The sequence below is a fragment of the Mytilus trossulus genome, unplaced genomic scaffold (assembly GCF_036588685.1).
Source record: "Mytilus trossulus isolate FHL-02 unplaced genomic scaffold, PNRI_Mtr1.1.1.hap1 h1tg000024l__unscaffolded, whole genome shotgun sequence".
NCBI lineage: Eukaryota > Metazoa > Mollusca > Bivalvia > Mytilida > Mytilidae > Mytilus > Mytilus trossulus.
This window is the reverse complement of record NW_026963290.1, coordinates 7,191,084-7,214,544: the sequence shown is the minus strand read 5'-3', so window position 1 is coordinate 7,214,544 and position 23,461 is coordinate 7,191,084. Positions and strand designations below refer to the sequence as shown.

Genomic DNA, 23,461 nt, shown 5'->3' with positions numbered 1-23,461 from the left:
CCAAAGATGAAGAACTGGATCTTCCATCACTGTATTGGATACCTAAACTACATAAGTGTCCTTACAAACAACGGTATATTGCTGGGTCTTCCATGTGCTCCGCGAAACCCCTTTCTAAATTATTAACATCTATTTTATCAGCAGTCAAATACGGGCTTCAAAGTTATTGTGAACCTGCCTATTCTAGATGTGGCGTGAATCAGATGTCGATACTTTAAATTCCAAAGATCTTTTAGAGTACATACAATCTAACCCTCTTTCATCTTGTAACAGTATTAAAACATTTGACCTTTCTACTCTTTACACAAGTATTCCACATGCCAAACTAAAAGACAAATGAAAAGAGTTGGTATTACTTTGCTTCATAAAAAAAGAATGGCCAACGTAGATACAAGTATCTTGTCTTAGGGAGGGATAATTCCTACTTTGTAAAGAATCACTCTGATTCAAACAAAAAATTCTCCGAAACCGATATTACCAAGATGCTTGATTTTTTGATTGACAACATATTTGTTACGTTCGGAGGACGAGTTTTTCAACAGACTGTCGGCATCCCAATGGAAACAAACTGTGCCCCTTTACTTGCTGACTTGTTTCTTTATTATTATGAGGCTGACTTCATGCAGGAACTTCTTAGGAAGAAAGATAAGAAGTTAGCAATATCCTTTAACTGTACTTTCCTCTATATAGATGACGTTCTTTCACTTAACAATTCAAAATTTGGTGACTATGTGGAACGCATCTATCCCATCGAATTGGAGATAAAGGATACTACAGATACAGTTGAGTCGGCTTCATATCTTGACTTACATCTGGAGGGTCGGTTGAAGACAAAACTTTACGACAAAAGAGATGATTTTAGCTTTCCAATTGTGAAGTTTCCATTTCTAAGTAGCAACATTCCAGCAGCACCTGCATACGGGGTATATATCTCCCAAAAATTGATACGATATTCCTGTGCTTGCATTTCCTATCATGATTTTCTTGATAGAGGGTTACTGCTTACAAGGAAGCTATTAAACCAAGAGTTCCAAATAGTGAAGTTGAAATCATCCCTTCGAAAATTTACGGACGCCATCACGAGTTGGTTGACCGTTATGGAATAACCGTTTCACAAATGATATCGGATATGTTCCTTACGTCATAACTACAATCCCCTTCCATTTCATGAATTTGACCTACCGAATTAGACTATTTACCGGATTTGTTATCACATAAGCAACACGACGGGTGCCGCATGTGGAGCACGATCTACTTACCCTTCCGGAGCACCTGAGATTACCCCTAGTTTTTGGTGGGGTTCGTGTTGTTAATTCTTTATTTTTCTATGTTGTGTCATGTGTACTATTGTTTTTCTGTTTGTCTTTTTCATTTTTAGCCATGGCGTTGTCAGTTTGTTCTAGATGTATGAGTTTGACTGTCCCTTTGGTATTTTCGTCCCTCTTTTCTTCTACAACGGACTGTCAAGTCTGCATTCGTTTGTCCCATGCAAAGCTGGCTCACCTCTCTAAAGGTTCAAAAGATTACCAAGCCTCTCCCCAAAAGGTACTGGTGGAATGAATCGGAAGCTGAGTATCACCCAAATGAAGGTAAACGCAACAAGTAGGTGGATATCTACCCATGCTGGCAGAGCTGGGAATAAGGGCACTCCCCATGATAGCAAAAGACCATTCTACCAGCCTTGGGTGTTGGAGCCTTGAGCGGTTTGGGTGGTGAAGCCGTCAAGAAGGCCTTAAGGTCTGGATTGTACATGTAGCGTGGTGGATGCGTTTTCGCAGTGAAACCAAGTGTCAACGGTCTCTACCTCAAATCCTCAAACGCCCGGATTACCTATGGGATTGGACTTTACTTGAAGTGTGGTCAGCAATTCCACGACGGAGCTGGTCTGATCTTATATTTGGATGCTAACAGCCTCTTCAAAAACATTCCCCTCCTCGGTATGCTCCTATAAAATAGATGAACGATTTAGATTCTGGGTACCGGCGACTATAGTCGAATGTGTGTAGAATCAACTCGATACAAAAATTGAAGGTATCAAACTACATTTAACGCCTATGTACGTCTGGACAAAGCTGTATCTGTAACACTGTGTGCTTGTTCTGTGGGTAGTTTGGTGATAACCAGCAGTAACCTGGGTTCAGCTTTGACCGGCACAGGTGTTAAAGCCACCCTTCCTCTGGGATTTCTATCTTGCTTGGATGCTATCACCGTAATGGATCTCACACTATTTTCTAGGCATGTAACCAAAAAGAAAAAGAAACACCACGATACTTTGCGATTGGCCCAGTCCAAAAAGTCCTTGGTTGAACAATGTGTCAGATCGGCTTTAGCTGATGATGACCAGATCGATGATGAAGAGTTTGACTCAAAAACTACTACGACCTTAAAGATCAGATGCAGCAACCCATGTCAAGTTTCAGCGAGGATCTGTGAAAATGCTTCTTTTAGGTTTTTCCTACCCAATTCAATGGTTTGAACCCCATTTTCAGACCTAAACAACATATTCTCACACTTCCAATCATACCATTTTATTAAAAATATAAAAGTCGTGGTAGTCATACCCTGTGCGCCTGTTGTTAGCTCACCTGAGTGAGTTTTTCTCACCATTTCGCGTCCGTCGTCCGTCGTCCGTCGTCGTCGTCGTTAACTTTTAACATTTTGAACTTCTTCAGGAGAACCACTTAATGGAATAAAACAAAACATGGCATGAATGTTCCTTGTGAGGTTTTGACCAAGTGTTGTTACTTTGTAGCCGATTCATCATCCAAGATAGCCGCCAGCGGGGGACTTAGTTTAACATAGGACCCTATGGGAAATGCATACAAATTACTTCTTTTAGAGAACCACTGAATGGAATGAAACCTAACATGGCATGAATGTTCCTTATGAGGTGATGACCAAGTGTTGTTACTTTGTAGCCGATCCATTATCCAAGATGGCCACCAGTGGGGGACTCTGTTTAACATAGGACCCTACGGGAAATGCATACACATTTTTTCAAAATAGACTGTTTCTTATTTTTCACGCGTATTTTGACATTTACGTCCCCAATAACCCCTCTAATCGTCATTGCAGAACATATCGTTTATACTCAGTCTATTTCTCTATAAATAAGCTTTTATTTGGTGTATCAATTTTGCCTTTATTAGGGACTGTACGGTTGTAGAAGTCAATCCTATTATTCAACATAAGCTATTTCTTATTGTTCAAGCGTATTTCGATATTTAGGTCGTTCGTTACTTCTCTTATATGCGTTGCGGAACTTGTTGACTATATACATTTTGTTTCTCTCGTTATAAGCTTTCCAATGAGGTATAAAATTTATATATAATTAGGGGCTAAAAGGTTGCAGCAGTCCATTCCATTATTCAAAATATCCATTTCATTATTCAAAATTGGCTATTTCTTAACTTTCACGCGTATTTCGACATTTAAGTCCTCTAATATGCGTTGCGGAATATGTTGACTATAAACATTTTAATCCTCTCGTTATAAGCTTTCGAATTAGGTATAAGTTTTATCTATAATCAGGGGCTTAAGGGTCGCAGCAGTCCATTCCATTATTCAAAATATCCATTTCATTATTCAAAATTGGCTATTTCTTAACCTTTACGCGTATTTCGACATTTAAGTCCTCTAATATGCGTTGCGGAACATGTTGACTATATACATTTTGTTCCTCTTGTTATAAGCTTTCGAATGAGGTATAAAGTGTATCTTTAATTAGGGGCTAAAGGGTCGCAGCAGTCCATTCCATTATTCAAAATATCCATTTCATTATTCAAAATTGGCTATTTCTTAACCTTTACGCGTATTTCGACATTTAAGTCCTCTAATATGCATTGCGGAACATGTTGACTATATACATTTTGTTCCTCTTGCTATAAGCTTTCGAATGAGGTATAAAGTTTATCTATAATTAGGGGATAAAAGGTCGCAGTAGTCCAATTCATTATTCAAAATTTCCATTTCATTATTCAAAATTGGCTATTTCTTAATTTTAACGCGTATTTCGATATTTAAGTCCTCTAATATACGTTGCGGAACATGTTGACTATATACATTTTGTTCCTCTTGTTATAAGCTTTCGAATGAGGTATAAAGTGTATCTTTAATTAGGGGCTAAAGGGTCGCAGCAGTCCATTCCATTATTCAAAATATCCATTTCATTATTCAAAATTGGCTATTTCTTAACTTTCACGCGTATTTCGACATTTTAGTCCTCTAATATGCGTTGCGGAACATGGTGACTATATACATTTTGTTCCTTTCGTTATAAGCTTTCGAATGAGGTATAAGCTTTATCTTTAATTAGGGGTTAAAGGGTCGCAGCAGTCCATTCCATTATTCAAAATTTCCATTTCATTATTCAAAATTGGCTATTTCTTAATTTTAACGCGTATTTCGACATTTAAGTCCTCTAATATGCGTTGCGGAACATGTTGGCTATAAACATTTTGTTCCTCTCGTTATAAGCTTTCGAATGAGGTATAAAGTGTATCTATAATTAGGGGCTAAAGGGTCGCAGCAGTCCATTCCATTATTCAAAATTTCCATTTCATTATTCAAAATTGGCTATTTCTTAACTTTCACGCGTATTTCGACATTTAAGTCCTCTAATATGCGTTGCGGAATATGTTGACTATAAACATTTTAATCCTCTCGTTATAAGCTTTCGAATTAGGTATAAGTTTTATCTATAATCAGGGGCTTAAGGGTCGCAGCAGTCCATTCCATTATTCAAAATATCCATTTCATTATTCAAAATTGGCTATTTCTTAACCTTTACGCGTATTTCGACATTTAAGTCCTCTAATATGCATTGTGGAACATGTTGACTATATACATTTTGTTCCTCTTGTTATAAGCTTTCGAATGAGGTATAAAGTTTATCTATAATTAGGGGCTAAAAGGTCGCAGCAGTCCATTCCATTATTCAAAATATCCATTTCATTATTCAAAATTGGCTATTTCTTAACCTTTACGCGTATTTCGACATTTAAGTCCTCTAATATGCATTGCGGAACATGTTGACTATATACATTTTGTTCCTCTTGCTATAAGCTTTCGAATGAGGTATAAAGTTTATCTATAATTAGGGGATAAAAGGTCGCAGTAGTCCAATTCATTATTCAAAATTTCCATTTCATTATTCAAAATTGGCTATTTCTTAATTTTAACGCGTATTTCGATATTTAAGTCCTCTAATATACGTTGATGAACATGTTGACTATATACATTTTGTTCCTCTTGTTATAAGCTTTCGAATGAGGTATAAAGTGTATCTTTAATTAGGGGCTAAAGGGTCGCAGCAGTCCATTCCATTATTCAAAATATCCATTTCATTATTCAAAATTGGCTATTTCTTAACTTTCACGCGTATTTCGACATTTTAGTCCTCTAATATGCGTTGCGGAACATGGTGACTATATACATTTTGTTCCTTTCGTTATAAGCTTTCGAATGAGGTATAAGCTTTATCTTTAATTAGGGGTTAAAGGGTCGCAGCAGTCCATTCCATTATTCAAAATTTCCATTTCATTATTCAAAATTGGCTATTTCTTAATTTTAACGCGTATTTCGACATTTAAGTCCTCTAATATGCGTTGCGGAACATGTTGGCTATAAACATTTTGTTCCTCTCGTTATAAGCTTTCGAATGAGGTATAAAGTGTATCTATAATTAGGGGCTAAAGGGTCGCAGCAGTCCATTCCATTATTCAAAATTTCCATTTCATTATTCAAAATTGGCTATTTCTTAACTTTCACGCGTATTTCGACATTTAAGTCCTCTAATATGCGTTGCGGAACATGTTGACTATATACATTTTGTTCCTCTTGTTATAAGCTTTCGAATGAGGTATAAAGTTTATCTATAATTAGGGACTGAATGGTCGCAGCAGTCCATTCCATTATTCAAAATTTCCATTTCATTATTCAAAATTGGCTATTTCTTAATTTTAACGCGTATTTCGACATTTAAGTCCTCTAATATGCGTTGCGGAACATGTTGGCTATAAACATTTTGTTCCTCTCGTTATAAGCTTTCGAATGAGGTATAAAGTTTATCTATAATTAGGGGCTAAAAGGTCGCAGCAGTCCATTCCATTATTCAAAATTTCCATTTTATTATTCAAAATTGGCTATTTCTTAATTTTAACGCGTATTTCGACATTTAAGTCCTCTAATATGCGTTGCGGAACATGTTGGCTATATACATTTTGTTCCTCTCGTTATAAGCTTTCGAATGAGGTATAAAGTGTATCTATAATTAGGGGCTAAAGTGTCGCAGCAGTCCATTCCATTATTCAAAATATCCATTTCATTATTCAAAATTGGCTATTTCTTAACTTTCACGCGTATTTCGACATTTAAGTCCTCTAATATGCGTTGCGGAATATGTTGACTATAAACATTTTAATCCTCTCGTTATAAGCTTTCGAATTAGGTATAAGTTTTATCTATAATCAGGGGCTTAAGGGTCGCAGCAGTCCATTCCATTATTCAAAATATCCATTTCATTATTCAAAATTGGCTATTTCTTAACCTTTACGCGTATTTCGACATTTAAGTCCTCTAATATGCATTGTGGAACATGTTGACTATATACATTTTGTTCCTCTTGTTATAAGCTTTCGAATGAGGTATAAAGTTTATCTATAATTAGGGGCTAAAAGGTCGCAGCAGTCCATTTCATTATTCAAAATTTCCATTTCATTATTCAAAATTGGCTATTTCTTAATTTTAACGCGTATTTCGACATTTAAGTCCTCTAATATACGTTGCGGAACATGTTGACTATATACATTTTGTTCCTCTTGTTATAAGCTTTCGAATGAGGTATAAAGTGTATCTTTAATTAGGGGCTAAAAGGTCGCAGCAGTCCATTCCATTATTCAAAATATCCATTTCATTATTCAAAATTGGCTTTTTCTTAACTTTCACGCGTATTTCGACATTTAAGTCCTCTAATATGCGTTGCGGAACATGGTGACTATATACATTTTGTTCCTTTCGTTATAAGCTTTCGAATGAGGTATAAGCTTTATCTATAATTAGGGGTTAAAGAGTCGCAGCAGTCCATTCCATTATTCAAAATATCCATTTCATTATTCAAAATTGGCTATTTCTTAATTTTAACGCGTATTTCGACATTTAAGTCCTCTAATATGCGTTGCGGAACATGTTGGCTATAAACATTTTGTTCCTCTCGTTATAACCTTTCGAATGAGGTATAAAGTGTATCTATAATTAGGGGCTAAAGGGTCGCAGCAGTCCATTCCATTATTCAAAATATCCATTTCATTATTCAAAATTGGCTATTTCTTAACTTTCACGCGTATTTCGACATTTAAGTCCTCTAATATGCGTTGCGGAACATGTTGACTATATACATTTTGTTCCTCTTGTTATAAGCTTTCGAATGAGGTATAAAGTTTATCTATAATTAGGGGCTAATAGGTCGCAGCAGTCCATTTCATTATTCAAAATTTCCATTTCATTATTCAAAATTGGCTATTTCTTAATTTTAACGCGTATTTCGACATTTAAGTCCTCTAATATGCGTTGCGGAACATGTTGACTATATACATTTTGTTCCTCTTGTTATAAGCTTTCGAATGAGGTATAAAGTTTATCTATAATTAGGGGCTAATAGGTCGCAGCAGTCCATTTCATTATTCAAAATTTCCATTTCATTATTCAAAATTGGCTATTTCTTAATTTTAACGCGTATTTCGACATTTAAGTCCTCTAATATGCGTTGCGGAACATGTTGACTATATACATTTTGTTCCTCTTGTTATAAGCTTTCGAATGAGGTATAAAGTGTATCTTTAATTAGGGGCTAAAGGGTCGCAGCAGTCCATTCCATTATTCAAAATATCCATTTCATTATTCAAAATTGGCTATTTCTTAATTTTAACGCGTATTTCGACATTTTAGTCCTCTAATATGCGTTGCGGAACATTTTGACTATATACATTTTGTTCCTTTCGTTATAAGCTTTCGAATGAGGTATAAGCTTTATCTATAATTAGGGGTTAAAGGGTCGCAGCAGTCCATTCCATTATTCAAAATATCCATTTCATTATTCAAAATTGGCTAACATGTTTAACCCCGTTGAATTATTTATGTATGTGTCTGTCCCAATTCAGGAGTCTGTAATTTAGTGGTTGTCATTTGTGTATGTGTTACATATTAGTTTTTCGTTCATTTTGTAAAATAGATAAGGCCGTTAGTTGTTTACATTGTCTTATTGGGGCCTTTTATACCTGACTATATGCTCATTGTTGTAGGCTGTATGGTGAGCTATAGTTGTTGATGTCTGTGTCATTTTGGTCTTTTGTGGATGTTTTTCTCATTGACAATAATACCACATCTTCTTTTTTTTATATTTCCTCATTTTTATGCATATTGTTGCATTTAGGTCGTCCGTAAACCCACTTATGGTCATTGCAAATCAAAATGTAGCTATAGTGTCACGGTTAAATTTTTTTATATTTTTTTCACTATTCACCGGTTCAATTTGAATAATGAAACATAAACCATTTCATTATTCATTATTCATTTTTCAATATTGAATAGTGAATAATGAACTATTTCATTATTCATTATTGAATAATGAATAATGAACTATGAATAATGGACGTACTTCAGCCCGGTCTTTATGTGAGACCATGCAGATTTTACTTCTTAAAATTGACCGCTCAAGTCGGTTAAGAAGTAACAAATGTCAGCAATATGCATGATATTTAAATGAGTCAAACAAACAAATAAAGCACACAAAAATGAAGAAAAAATAACAAATGCCAAAGATGCAACAAATAGAACAGTAAAAATATAATTACAGAACAATAATTAATGGCGTGTGTCTAGTAATCAGCTTCACATGTCCAGCACGAATACTTTGTTACATTTGTTTTCATAAGAAATTAGCGTTCTCGTTGTTTTGCACAATTATTTGGGATGTCGTTGTATGTAACGTCCCTAGTGAAACAAAACCTGTACAATACATTATTCCTCTATGACATTTTGTTTTTTATGTAATGCCTTAGCATTGTTACATAACACTTGATACCAAAGGAAATAAGCAACACTTGTGATGATCTAAAGGGATTTGTTTTAACGCGTTTAGTTGTGTTATTAATTAAGGAGTTATATTCTGAATTATAGTAAGTATGGAATATTTGCATGATTGTGAATTCCGCTATACTTCGTAAAACAAAGTATGTTTTCAGTAAAGTATAATATAATTATTTGATCGATGTTTGTAATCCGCGGTTATACAGTATTAACGTAAGGATTGATTTATATCGGAGAATATATTTTGAATTAGAAAATTTAAATTACACTACATATTCCGTTAGCGTTTTTTAAAACTTGACCAAACTTAACTCTAATAATTCAAGCCATTACCGTCTCCACGACTGGATAATTCGGGTAAGACCAAGCTAGATATAAAAACCCCGCACAATAACGATAATTTGGCTATATAAACTTGGCTACAACCGGACCTCACATAATACAGTAAAAACCCTACCATGATGTAAATTAATTTTCTTAGCAACTCTTTTAGTGTAGATTTAGGTACATATGTACTTCACTCTATCGAAAGACAATTAAATATTACTCTTTGATGCTCTATATGTCCAAATTGCCTGACTTTCATCTGAGGTAACCCACATTTTAGAACTTATGTTTTATAGTATTCGCGTCCTAAGAGTGCATTTAATATTTACCACTGAACATTTAAAAGAAAGAAACAATCAAACCCCCGAAGACGTCTAATGCTATATACAGTGATGTTTTCTCTTTTCTTCTCCAGTAGGTATACATGTTGTTGACATGGCCGGAGAAACACATCTATAATAAACTAACACAGGTATCTTAAGTAAAAACATCTATGTGTAACCCTTTCTAAATATAACCGTAATTGTCAGTGCTGCTGTGGCGCAAAGGGTCGACTAGGGTATAGAAATATTGTCAACATTACAAAAAACCCATGCTTAATCTATACAGGATGTATAGCTATATATACGTGGTCACGTCTGGTGATATTGAGAACTTTAGATACTATACAACGGTAGAAAGCAACGCTCTCTACGCGTTGATGGAACCTTACAACAGCCATTTAGGGATCCGTAGCTGGTATGTTATAAGGACAAATGTCTGCCCTCTTCACGACTACCCTAACTATCTCGTGACAGTCGAAATTATGACATGTTATCCCAGTAGATCCCCATTACAGAATCTCCTATATAGATTTGATTTTGTTTTTAATTTATGGTCCTTATATACATGAAATATTTCTTACTGGACGTTAATTAGTCAATTATTACATATGAAAACTCTATGTTTATCAAAATACAACTGCTATTTAATCAATTAATGAGCCCAATTTTATAGAGAAGCTCCTATATAGATTGCATTTGTTGTTGTTTCCTCTAGTCTTTAATACGTATATGAAATATTTCTCACTGAACGTTAGCAATAAGTCGAATATTAGATATGATACCTCTATGAACCTTCAAAATACAAATGCTATTTAATCACCCAATGAGCCTAATTTGATAGATAATTGGCCGTACAGGTCGATCGATCGTTATATATGAACCACTATATCTGACGCCAAAAGAAACAAACCTGGAATATGATTCTGTCAGACAATCAGAAAGACAAACAAACTCATCATTCATATATACTTTATCTGCCGTAAGTACAAACGTAACATAGATCGATTGAAGACGTTTTAGTGGTGTAACTCTTTCAGATAAAAACAAGGCTAATTGTTTTATTAGATGATAAATCATTAGTTTGGAATTATACCTGTTGGGTAAAACTCAATGCACTTTTTATTATGTCAGTTATGACTTTTTGTTTTAGCAGCAATCATTTTAGTCGAGAATGAAAAATGGTTGGAAGTCTAATGAGCTTGTAATAATTGTGCACTCTTAACTTTGATATAAGAATACACAGACATGCTAGTTGTTATTTGTTTAATTCTGTTGCTGTTGGTATAATTTTTAAAAAGTTAATGCATTTGCTGTTTCATAATTGCATTTTTCTTACTGGTTGTATCATGTATCATGGACACATACTGTTCTGTACAAGCCTTTAAAATATAACAATATAAACCAATGGACTCTACGAAAGCGAACCTCTCATCCGGCAATCACCAAATGTAATACGTATAATATTCTAATATTATAATGATTTTTATCATAGTTTTGATACAAAGTCAATTTTGACATTATGCATTTTTGAAAAATGCAAAAAAATATACTTGAATTACTTTTCGAAATATTTCAATTTGAAATTTGCATATTTCATTTCAAAACACAAAATTTAATTTTAAATATACTTTTAGAAAAAATAACACAAGTTACAAACGGAAAAAGTTAGTTACAACCGGTGTTTTGGCAGGTATTCCGAAATTTTTCTTAAACCAAGTGTTACTGGATAGATAATTTGTGAAGTCCTAGAAGTATCGATAATAAAAGCTGAAGACAATGTTCTTGCTTATACAAATGCATATAGAATAAAATTCTAGCGCACGTTTTTTTCTTGGAATTCCGATATAACCTTCTTGAAGACAGAAGTAGTACATATTTAATTGCATCGTTCTTTCTCAGTTAGGGTTGAATTAGAGAAATGATCAACACACTTTATTATTATAAGCATCAACTGAAAAGATTATCTAAGTACAGTTTTGTTTTACCTTCGGGGTTATCATTCTCCTTCCATTCGTAAATATAAAATCTGTTAGGTGAGAGATAAGTACAATACATGAATGGATATCAAAACAACTTTAATGTATTTTTCTTTTTTCAGTGGAAAAACCTGTTACAATTAAAAGGGGTGGATTCAACGGCAATGTTGAACAAGCGTTTAAAAATATAACGAAAGAAATGGTAAGTATTCATTTTTCATTTTTCCAACACAATATTTTTAAAATAAAGCTCGAGACTTCTATTTTAATTACCATAAATCGTCAATTATAATTTACAGTTGAACAGCTTTCTCCCCCACATAACTCATATCTTTCAAAGCCACGACGCCATACCGAGTGCAATCCGTGGGATAGAAACTGACCCAAGTATCTCTGTCTGAGCATGGAAGTAAAATTTAAATTTAAATAATACTTCCATGGTCTGAGGATGTCCGTTTGGTTGTGCAGATGAACAGATGCATGCACATCACAACTAGTAGGCATAGAAATATTAAATCTGATGCCTCGTGTCATGCTTTTTGCACTTACACGAACCCTTGCAACAGCGCGTTGATGGCCTGTTGCAAACCATTTCGACGCTATTCAACATATCAATCCCGTTATGTAGCCCGTTATAACATCGATTTCACCATACAGTGTGAGTCACCTTACGGTATGGGTTTTGATCTTGTCTACGACTTACCGCATCTCGTTCTCGATAAAGTATTTATCATATTGATTGATTTTTTTTTTTAACGCCACTTTCAGAATTATTGCTATGTATATCATGGCAGTCCGTTTTTATCTGATGAAGATGCCGGCTTATATTTATATCAACTGAGTTAGGGTTGTGAAATTACATGCATTGATGTCATTGATATTGTTATGACTATCAATCATAAGAATAAATTAAAATTGATGGTGTTTAATGCGTTACCATTCATTATAAAAAGGGATGAAAAGTTTATATGGTTATAAAATATTATGTATTATGAAATATATTTTAATCTTTCCTGATGCACATCGTACATTAACAGTGAACCTGGGAATTAGTAAGGGGAGACAATTCTGTTCTATTACATGAAAAGTCACATTCGTGAAACGAGTTCAATTACTGCACACGTAATTGTTGTGCCGCTTATTGAAATTGGAATAAAAGAAAAGCATTTGCATCTTGTATCCGCAACTCCTCCTTAAAACGCTGACAATTTTCATGAAGTTTTCTTCACATAATGCCAGTTTACATCAATCATTTTTATTTTAAATCAGAATGGTATCATGTATAATTCATTGATATTACAACTTTATATAAAGGCGGCAGCGGAGAGGGTTCTATAAACCCTTGCATTTAGAACTTCTACACATGAATATATATTCTATGTTATATTCAAATTAAATTAAAATTGAAACAATATTGTGAAAAGTGGATTTTGATTAAAAACCATTTTCATTTTCTAGAAAGCAACCATCTAAGCTAAAAAACCATTTTGAAAGTTGTTTTGTATTTAAACTGAAAAATGACAACACATTTGTTCTGGATAACAGACGTTATGAAACTTCTCCGTCGATAAAATTGAAACCGGTTAGATTTGCAGCTTTTAATAGATATTTTAACAATTCTAAATTATTAGACCATGCCATATAATCATGAATTAATAGAATATAATTATAAAAGATAATAATGTAAAAGATAAAAGAAAAAATAAACGACCCACTTATCTAAAATTTTGATTATTATAGTTAATTTTAAAATTAGTAAGTTATTTCACGCTGCCTTTGATGTCTAGATGTAAAAATAATACCAAGTTAATTGTATATGTAAAAGTGCAGCAAATTATGTTGTTTTTATGTAATGTTGTGATTATTTTACCTGATTATTTTTATGTGATAGAGTAATGCAAGGGGGTCTGGATTGGTAACTTTTTCTGTTACACGTTAAAAAACATTTAGGGCATAGTTTGCCCGTTTCACACATTAGAAGTACCTGTTCTGTATACTTTCAAACTCCCTGTACCCAGTATGCTTATATATTCTATTTAAAAGTTTGCTTAATTTTTAGTACATGCCAGAATTATATGATATAATAGTTCACTTTATTCTGACGGAAGTCAAAAGACTTATGAATAATTGAAATTGCAGAACTAACCACGGAAAGCAACGAGAAAGGATTAAAAGTTTTATTCTTCGCGCAAAAGTAAGAAAATGTCTGACTTTAAAAAAAAAATGAATATAAATACGTATGTTTAATTCTAAGTTTTAGAGTACTAATGAATTGCAAGGGATAATGTTTGAAAAAATCTAAAATTCGAAATTATAAGAAATCAGCATAGTCTTAACTATTTTTCAGGAAGTCCGATTTATTCTTGGAATAAGTCGATAGAATGCATTGATATTGACTCATAATAAACCTGTTTAAACCGAGAAAACAAAGATTAAAATATAGATAATTGACTTTTTCTCAATTAAAAGATTATTGGCATCGTAAGTAGCTCTTTGGCTTTACTATGCACTAATAATGGTGTGCCAGAATAAGCATGGGTTTTTATAGAGACGTTTCTATAAAGACGGTTAGAATAGTGCAAACAAGTTGAACACATAGCCTACCTAATTATTTTAAAAACTCTAAGAATAGTAACATTATAAAAAGCTTTGATTGGATAAATGTATATATTACATTTGTGTAATACCCTATTTTGGATAAAATAACGTAAGCATGAACTAATACATGTTTGAACATGAGTCATTTGACAAAGAATAAATATATCATGTTTACAATATTGCAATGAATTTTTGATAAAAAAAAACCAAACAAGTAAGGGAATTTGAACATCAAACATTTGAGATAATATACTTAATAATAATAATATATATAAGATTTAGAGCAATTTTACGCTGGATCATAACATCAAACTAGAAATACTATTAGTGTTGCACATAGTTGTATACATACATTTGGATAATAACGTTTGTGAAATTGAGCAACGTGTGACATCCATACAACAATGTTTAACTCTTAGTGTGATGTAATACGTCTGATAGCTTTAGACTTCCGCAATCATTTGGAATGTTCTTTGTAATCAGATTTTTCAAATATATATATATAGGCGAGGGAAGAACCAAAAATTTGCGAAAGCAAATTTACAGATCTAACATTGTTGGGTTGATGTTTAGACGAGTTGTATATATATATATTGTTGGGTTGAACCCAACAATGTTAGATCTGTAAATTTGCTTTCGCAAATTTTTGGTTCTTCCCAGGCCGGGATTCGAACCCATGCTACTGTGATATCGTGACACCAAATCGCCTGCACTGCAGCCGTCCCGGTAGACCACACGACCACCTGGGCTCTAAAAAAAAAGGGCTTTCGCTGGCCATGTGTTACCTTTCCACGTCAGTTTTAATCTAGCGGCGTACTACAGTACATGATATATAAGGCATGAAGATGTTATTGTTACAGATCAGCTAAATTATCTATAGTAAAGGATCCTACAAATTAATGTAAGATACAGTCACAGAAAATAATTATATTCAAAATAATTATATTCAAAATATATATATATATATATATACAACTCGTCTAAACATCAACCCAACAATGTTAGATCTGTAAATTTGCTTTCGCAAATTTTTGGTTCTTCCCTGGCCAGGATTCGAACCCATGCTACTGTGATATCGTGACACCAAATCGCCTGCACTGCAGCCGTCCCGCTAGACCACACGACCACTTGGGATCTAAAAAAAAAGAGCTTGCGCTGGCCATATGTTACCTTTCCACGTCAGTTTTAATCTAATCTGTCATTAGGGAATTGTGATCACATATCGACGGAACAGGCAGGACCAGGCTAATTTCCTTCCTAAGTAGAGTAGAAGCTAAAATTTCCGCCTTGGAATATAATGTCGGAGACGTCAGCCAGAATTAAAAACTTTTTTGTATTAGTTTAGAGTTACAAAAGCTTATTATACATTTGATATTTGTTTATAGATATATACATGTTATATAATACACGTGAATCAGGTGCTGATGTGGTAATTACATCGATTCACTTTCGTGAACCCTTGGTATCATTGACTAACAAAATAGTATTTTTTGGGCCCTTTATACTTTGCTGTCGGTGTGAGCTAAGGTTCCGTGTTTAAGGCCGTACCTTGAATTATATGGGTTTTACTTCTATAAATTGTTACTTGGATGGAGAGTTGTCTCATTGGCACTCATACTTAATAAACAATTAATAGTTAATAATTCAATGTTGGATGTAACGCGTCTTCTGATTGGCTGACGTTATTTTGTTATAATGTAGAAAGACTAGGAGGCACATGGAAAGACTGGTGAACAAAAAGACAGACTAGTTGACCTATAGACAGACTGATAAACATTGTTGACAGATTTGTGTAAATGAAAATGAACAACAAATTTGTATATGCATAAATCTAATTTTAACACAGTTCTGTTTAATTTAAAGACTTGCATAAACATAAAGTGAAATCTATACTATGGCGGGAAAGATTGACATGGGGGGAAACTACTATATGCATACGTATTTTTAAATTTCCGCGGAGGAAGAATGACAATGATCCAAAATTTTCCCAGGGGAAACATTGGCTCATGCCAGTCTTTCTCCCGGGGGAAAAACTGGCATGGAGGAAGAATGGCTATATTCACCGGCGGTCCCTTTTATAGTGAAATTGATGTCATAAAGCGTCGATAGGGGTCTTTTAACAATCGAAAATATTTCTTCGTCACTGAAGAAATAAACATAAACTGCACTACTTGTTTGGGCGATGGTTGTGCTCCATATTATTTCCGACCATGTGCAAGTAAAAATAATAAAAAAAATTATTAAAAATTTTGTCTATCATTTCATTTCTGTGTAACTTCGACATGGTAAGATGCATTAACAAAGTACGTGCATTCAAACCGATTTTCTGAAAATACGAGATATTAGAAATGTGTTTGGTCATCTTTGCCCTAAATCGCACCTCGTCGTTTGGAAAACATGTTTCAAAATGCGAAAATCATTCTTTAATTATTATATACGAAATGTTCGTTTATTGGCCCTACTGAAAACCGTATTTCAACAAAATGTGGTGATGTCTCTTCGATTATGTCGTTTTACTAAATCAACACTGTCAGAAAATAGAATTATAATTGGTATGAATGAGTTCAAACAGATTTTTACAATTAATTACGCTGTCTTTTGATGATCCATGCGAGTGTTCCCTGCATATTTCATAGCAAAAGCTTAGGGCATAGATGTATTATACCGACTATGTAACTACAATGCTTAAGAGAAAATACTATGATTTATGATGCGGAGTCTTAGTTTTGACACCAAATATCAACTTATGTATGCACTATTGAGAAAATTGTTAGATTTTGTGACGTAAATGTGTAATTACCATTATGTACATAAACTGGGCCAATGTTTAATAAAACGAACAAAAAATAAAAAAAAATAATTAACAATTAGTCCATATCTAAATTATGGTTAATGAGGAAAAATCACGGAACCTGAATAATTGTCTGATTTGTTATTAGTGTATCCTGAAATAACATCCAAAGGAACATGTTCACAAAATAGCAACAACATTACTCTTGTGAATTCTACATGAAAACATGTTTGAGATTACTGAAGATAAAACAGGGAATTATGTTTATTTAATACCCACTAAGGATACACTAGCAATGGTAAATAATGATAAAATGCTTGAAATTGAATTAGATTTAAGCTTTTATGATATTTATGATATTGGGTATGGATGATAGGAAGGGTTGTATCAATTCTAATATTTTGTTCTGGTCAGCTTTATAGACAAAACTATACCTAATCTAAGGTAAGGAATTTGCAAGTCATATATTATTTTTTAAACTATTTAAAACGCACTAAAAATGTAGTCTTCGAAATATTATGAAAACAATTTTAATGAAAAGCAAAGAATAAAGCTATGTTCGTTTAACCGGAAAAAAGTGCAAAACGGTATGTGCACATTTGAATTTAACTAATAGATGATCATGCATGTAGATATATTAATTAAATAGACATTATATTTTAATCAGAATATTTTTTGCAAGTCATAGTTTTAGTATCATATAAGACTGAGTGGTATTTGCTTAACAGATACATAACGAGATGGTATTTGGATATAAGCTTTACATCACTTTTGGTACTTCTCGAGACTAGTGTTTTCTGCAATTATATCTCTTGAAAACCATGTCTGTTTAATTACGACGACCATCAATAACGATTTATTTAACATTTGATTTAATCCCATTATATTTTCGCAATTAATACGAAAGCAAAATAAGCGCATTTGACACAGACCACAAATGATCAGAGGTTTCCATGAGAGGCAAATAAGGCATAACTGTTTTGTCAAAAACTGCTACTGAGACGTATACGAAGAGATATCTCTGCATGTACATAAACTCGGGATGTGGTGATATTTGAATAGTTTAAAAATAAACAAAATCTTATTAAAGACTGACTGAGATTTATTTTCGTTCAAATAGATGTACAGGATTTTTGTTAAAGACGTTTTATTCTATATATTATGTCTCTGTAATGTTGGCCACTCGATATATATTTTTTCAATAAACATATAAAGCAATCGATTTTAACATTTTGTAGTATTTTTGGGTAGAATAAAATCCTATATTCATTAGCTTACTAGTCATTTTACCTTAGAAAAGCAAGTTGAGCAATTTGCAATAAAACTTTGATTAATAAAAAAGAAAAAAGAAAAGCAAGGTGATATATTAACAGGTGAGGCAACAACGATAGATCTTTCAAAATCCCGCTGACGAAAAATGCATTTGGATAATGTAGCTAATATTTACGCATGTTTGATAACTTCGTATGCTTCTATTCAGGTTAACATGTATGGTCGAGCGATCATAAGCGAGTGCATTACGTCTGTCTTCTCACTTGAGTAGCAAATCTATACTTAATAGAGTAATAAAAAAGTGTTTGGCCACATTTCACAATCCATGAAATGTTTTTATTGGACCCAGATAAAAGACAAACCGTCGTACAATATAACAAGATACATGTATGTGGTTTACATATAATCATCCAGATTGCTCGATTTTCTGTGTCATCAAATGTTACGTATCTGTGGTAAAGTTTTGAAGTTGTTTCTGTTTTGTTACTCTGCCAGCCCTATCTATTCACTGCTGATGACTAGTCTGATTTTACTAAACCAGTAGCATAAACATAGCCTTCAATCCCGCCGCCTACGGAAGAATAAAGAAAAAAGGTTTTAAAAGAAGGTTAATGACTGTGTGTCATGGTTATAAAAGTCACTACATACGGAAAAGCTGTCGGCTAATTAACTTTATATTGCACTCGTTCTATTTGAGCAGTTAAAATGCGTTGACTGTATATTTCTATTTCATGAATATTTAAATAGCAGTTGCCGAAACTATATTTAATAATTCATATGACCTCTTCAACCTGTTCTTGTTTCCAATGTATACAACGAAGCGTGGAACGACGACATATTTCACTTGTTAATATTTTTTGTATAAAACATATAAATCATTATATTTTATGCCAATTGTTGACATTTTAGTTCATACCCAAACTTATTCGTTCAACAAAGGTTGTGAAAGTACATTTTTCATGTGTTGTATATATTTTCCGCCTGATACCCGGTATGAGGCCTTTTTCGGAAAGCGGATTTCTTTTACCAATATCTAAATTAAATGAATAACATTTACACATTAAACAAAAATTGAACAGTTATTTTCTAGATTGCAGTACAAAGACAATAAAAGTGCATTGACCTGACATATCAACGCTATAAGGATTCGGCCCAATACAGGGGAAGGCTCGGCAGAGCCTCGCATTTCGCCGTTTATAAGTCTCATTCTTATATCGTTGATATGTCAAACCAATGCACTATTATTATCTATTTAGGAGACGAGAAGACCATAATGCAGTAGCAGCAGTACATTTATAGAGATTTGATACACACAATGATTTTCTTTTAAAAGAAAGTCGATATACATTGTACATGTGACATATAATAGTAAATTCGGCGATACAATAAAACATATTTTGTGTGTGTGTTCTGGGGGGGGGGGGGGGGGGTAATTGGACTTATAGGATCCTATGACTTTTAAGTATAAACTCGCAATTGGACTTATAGGATCCTATGACTTTTAAGTATAAACTCGCAACCCTCAAATTACCTTTTTTTTTAATATAGTTGAATATTTTATAATTCATTCTGTTTGGAATCGAACATCAATGACGAACACTTCTCAATATGGTTTATCGATTTTTAATTTAGAATCATGAAATTTGAACTACACAGCTTTTCTATATAGCTTATGAATTGGAAATGGGGAATATGTCACAGAAACAACAACCCGACCAAAGAGAAGATAACAACCGAAGGTCTTAGACGCAGCGAGAAAATCCCGCACCTTGAGATGGGCTTCAGATGACCCAGAAATAAAAATATTTACTAGTTCAGTGAAAATGGACGTCATACTGAACTGCAAAATATATACTACATATGACTCAATGATTGTTAAGGGAAATATTACAGCAAATGCATGCCTGTTATTATTTTTATATCAGATAGTTTATGCTTACTGATACTGGATGATCGGTTCAGTTCTTGGGTATATTTAGATATGTAATTTGTTTGTTTTATTTGTAGCTACCTACCTCAATGGATGTTCATGGTATGGGGAAGTACCTCTGTATTGGGGACTTTATTTGTTTGTTTTTCTTGTAGCTACCTACCTCAATGGATGTTCATGGTATGGGAAAGTACCTCTGTATTGGGGACTTTATTTGTCTGTACTGTGAGGAAACCGAAGGATATGTTTACAGTATACAATCCAGGTAGAACATAGATATAGGAAGATGTGGTGTGAGTGCCAATGCGACAACTCTCCATCCAAATAACAATTTTAAAAAAAGTAAACCATTATCTAGGTCAATGTACGGCCTACAACACGGAGCATTGGCTCACCCCGAACAACAAGCTATAAAGGGCCCCAACATTACTAGTATAAAACCATTCAAACGGGAAAACCAACGGTCTAATCTATATATATAAAGAAAAAACGAGAAACGAGAAACACGTACAAATTACATAAACAAATGACAACTACTGTACATCAGATTCCTGACTTAGGACAGGCAGCGGGATTAAACGTTTTTTAATGGATCCAATCCAAACCTTTTCCCTTTTTCTGAAACAGTAGCATAACATCACAACATATGAAAACACACGGTAAAATATCAATTGACAGGCTTAACTCAATCAAAAACGTAAATTAATACACTATGAACGAATAAATTTGATCTGCGATATCTGAATACAAATGCACAGTTGATAAAATATTAGGGACACACATTCAATGCCAAAGAGAAAACAAACAGGTTCAAATAAAGCCTTGGCAAGACACCACTGCGAAATATTCAACCCTTCGAAAATATTCACGTTAGAAAAAAACGGTTTTAAAAAATCCAGGTAAATCTTGAAGTTTATACAAATGTAGTAAGACGTAGTGAGTGAAAATTAGAATATTCAAAATAATCAAAGCTGGTAAATGGACAAGATCCATATAAATATAGCATTATAAACAGTATCAACAGGTCGAGTTAACAAGAAAATACGATTTGAGAGTACTCGCAGTTACTGACAGCTAGTCAAAAGCCAAAACAATTAATGCATCATAGACCAAAATCAACGAAAACACATACCAGGGATTTAGTATGTTAACGTCATGAACAGTCAGAGAAGACAAAAATAAATGTATCAACAGGTAGAAGGATAGTGAGGAGCGACTTCTATAGAGATAAACATTAACGTGTCTGTGTCTCTATACATCCCGCCTCAAAGAAGATACAATTTGTATATTTAACAGTGATATGATATTTTATATGGATGAACTGTGTATGAAGTAACATGGTAATGGGTAAAATGGGAGAAAAGAATATGACAACAAAATGTTTACTAGAGTGTAAGATAAGAGGTGATAAACTATAAAGTAACTAGAATGCAACATGAAAAAGCATAAGATGTTTCAAGCATGTAGATGAACGTAAATGCTTTCTAGCTTCCAGTTTTGAATATGCAGCTAAGCATCATTGTTACTTTTGATATATCAAATACATGATTTTGATTATTTTATCTTTTCCATGTACATTACTATAGCTGTATGAACAATGGACTGAATGTGTACACTAATCAGGACAGAAATCGACCTAGAAATGTCCCCAATCCACAAGGTAGTTAACTTTAATCATATGCGACCGAATATAGTAAAAATAACTCTAGCATCGTAAAGGGACAAAGCAGACAACCCACACAACAAATCATTGACATAATCGGTTTTTTTTTATTGTCAAAGTTGTGTGATAAATAGTACTTGATAGCGACAAGCATCCCATTAAGTTAGTGATGTAAAAAAAAAAAAAAAGTTTATGAAGTGTAACGGTTACAATAAAAGATGGAAAAATTGTCTTGATTTCGTATCTCAAATAATTCTTTTTGCATATTCAAGTCCTAATGTTGTTATAAATACCGTCTTACCAAAGAAAATGTGACGGAAGCCGAGCAATACGAATCATTATAAACAAAAGACATTTCGAGGTCCACATACATGTACTAGTACCATCTTTAGTAAAATAAGTGTTTATACAATATGCCAATGTCTAAAACTCCAAATGGTGGAGACATTATTTTCAAATTAAAAGTAGGCTATGATCTTTAGCAAAATAGACAAGTGTTTATACAATATACCAATGACTAAAACTCCAAATGATGGAGACATTATTTTCAAATTAAATAGAGGCTAAACAAGGTCCGCTATCAAAATCAAAGTCCTTTAGTTTCCTGAGTTAGTACATTGGCATGGTTATGCGACGGAGTTTTCATCTAATCTTCTGTTTTATCTCAGATCATTTCTTTGTAACAATTGACCAGTGGAATACCATAAAATGGCAAAAAGCAAGTTGACATTTCAATGAAATAGTACATTTTGTATTTTAGATACGAATGAAAGGTATTTTTGTAAAACACTAAAAGTTATTTTCGCAGTAGTATGTTGTTTTGGGTACGAAAATATTGAAAATCGACGAAAACAAATTGTACTATGACAAGTCTTGTTTAAAGTGACGAATTGGTTCAAAAATGTAAATTCACAAAAGTAGAATATTGATAAAAAACAAAGTATGGTAATATCGACAGTAAAGAAAAGATAAATTATTAATCATAGATTTTATTTTGCAGTTATTGTCTTTCAAATAACGATTCAAAACAGATACAAACTGAACAAGAAACTTAGGAAGGTAGAGTTTACTGACATTGACACATCAGAAGTACACGAGTCTTCTATCTCAAAGGCAGGAAGTAAGAAAATAAAAGTAAGTGAGATTAAACTACTATAGAAACGGTGATGATTTTGTATGATTCGTCTCATTCTGTGAATATTGTACTAGTAATTTGAGACGACATACATTCTTGTATGTAGCAGCGAGTACTCTGGTTTAACTAGTCTGATCTTCTGCTGTTGTCTGTTCCATGGTCGGGTTGTTGTTTGACACCTTCTCTATTTGCTTTCTCAAGTTGATTAATTCGCCTGTTTTATACAAATTTTGGAGGGGTTAGTCCACTCAGCGGAAAACAAGACAACAAAAAGAAAGATTAAATATGCCATACATTGTTATTCAGCACCTGTACGTAAAAAGGGTAAACTAAGTGTTGTCGTGTGTTACATTTGTATACCC

General features: G+C 33.4%; 1 protein-coding gene across 1 annotated transcript in view; it reads left to right on the top strand.

Moving 5' to 3' along the window:
• LOC134699083 (inositol 1,4,5-trisphosphate receptor type 1-like) overlaps positions 1-23,461 on the top strand; it is a 108,881-nt gene that overhangs the window by 23,069 nt on the left and 62,351 nt on the right. Inside the window, exons 2-5 of the mRNA XM_063560770.1 lie at positions 11,833-11,912; positions 20,457-20,566; positions 21,888-21,961; positions 22,965-23,098. Coding sequence (XP_063416840.1) covers positions 11,833-11,912; positions 20,457-20,566; positions 21,888-21,961; positions 22,965-23,098 — 398 coding nt within the window. The remainder of the gene's footprint in view (positions 1-11,832; positions 11,913-20,456; positions 20,567-21,887; positions 21,962-22,964; positions 23,099-23,461) is intronic.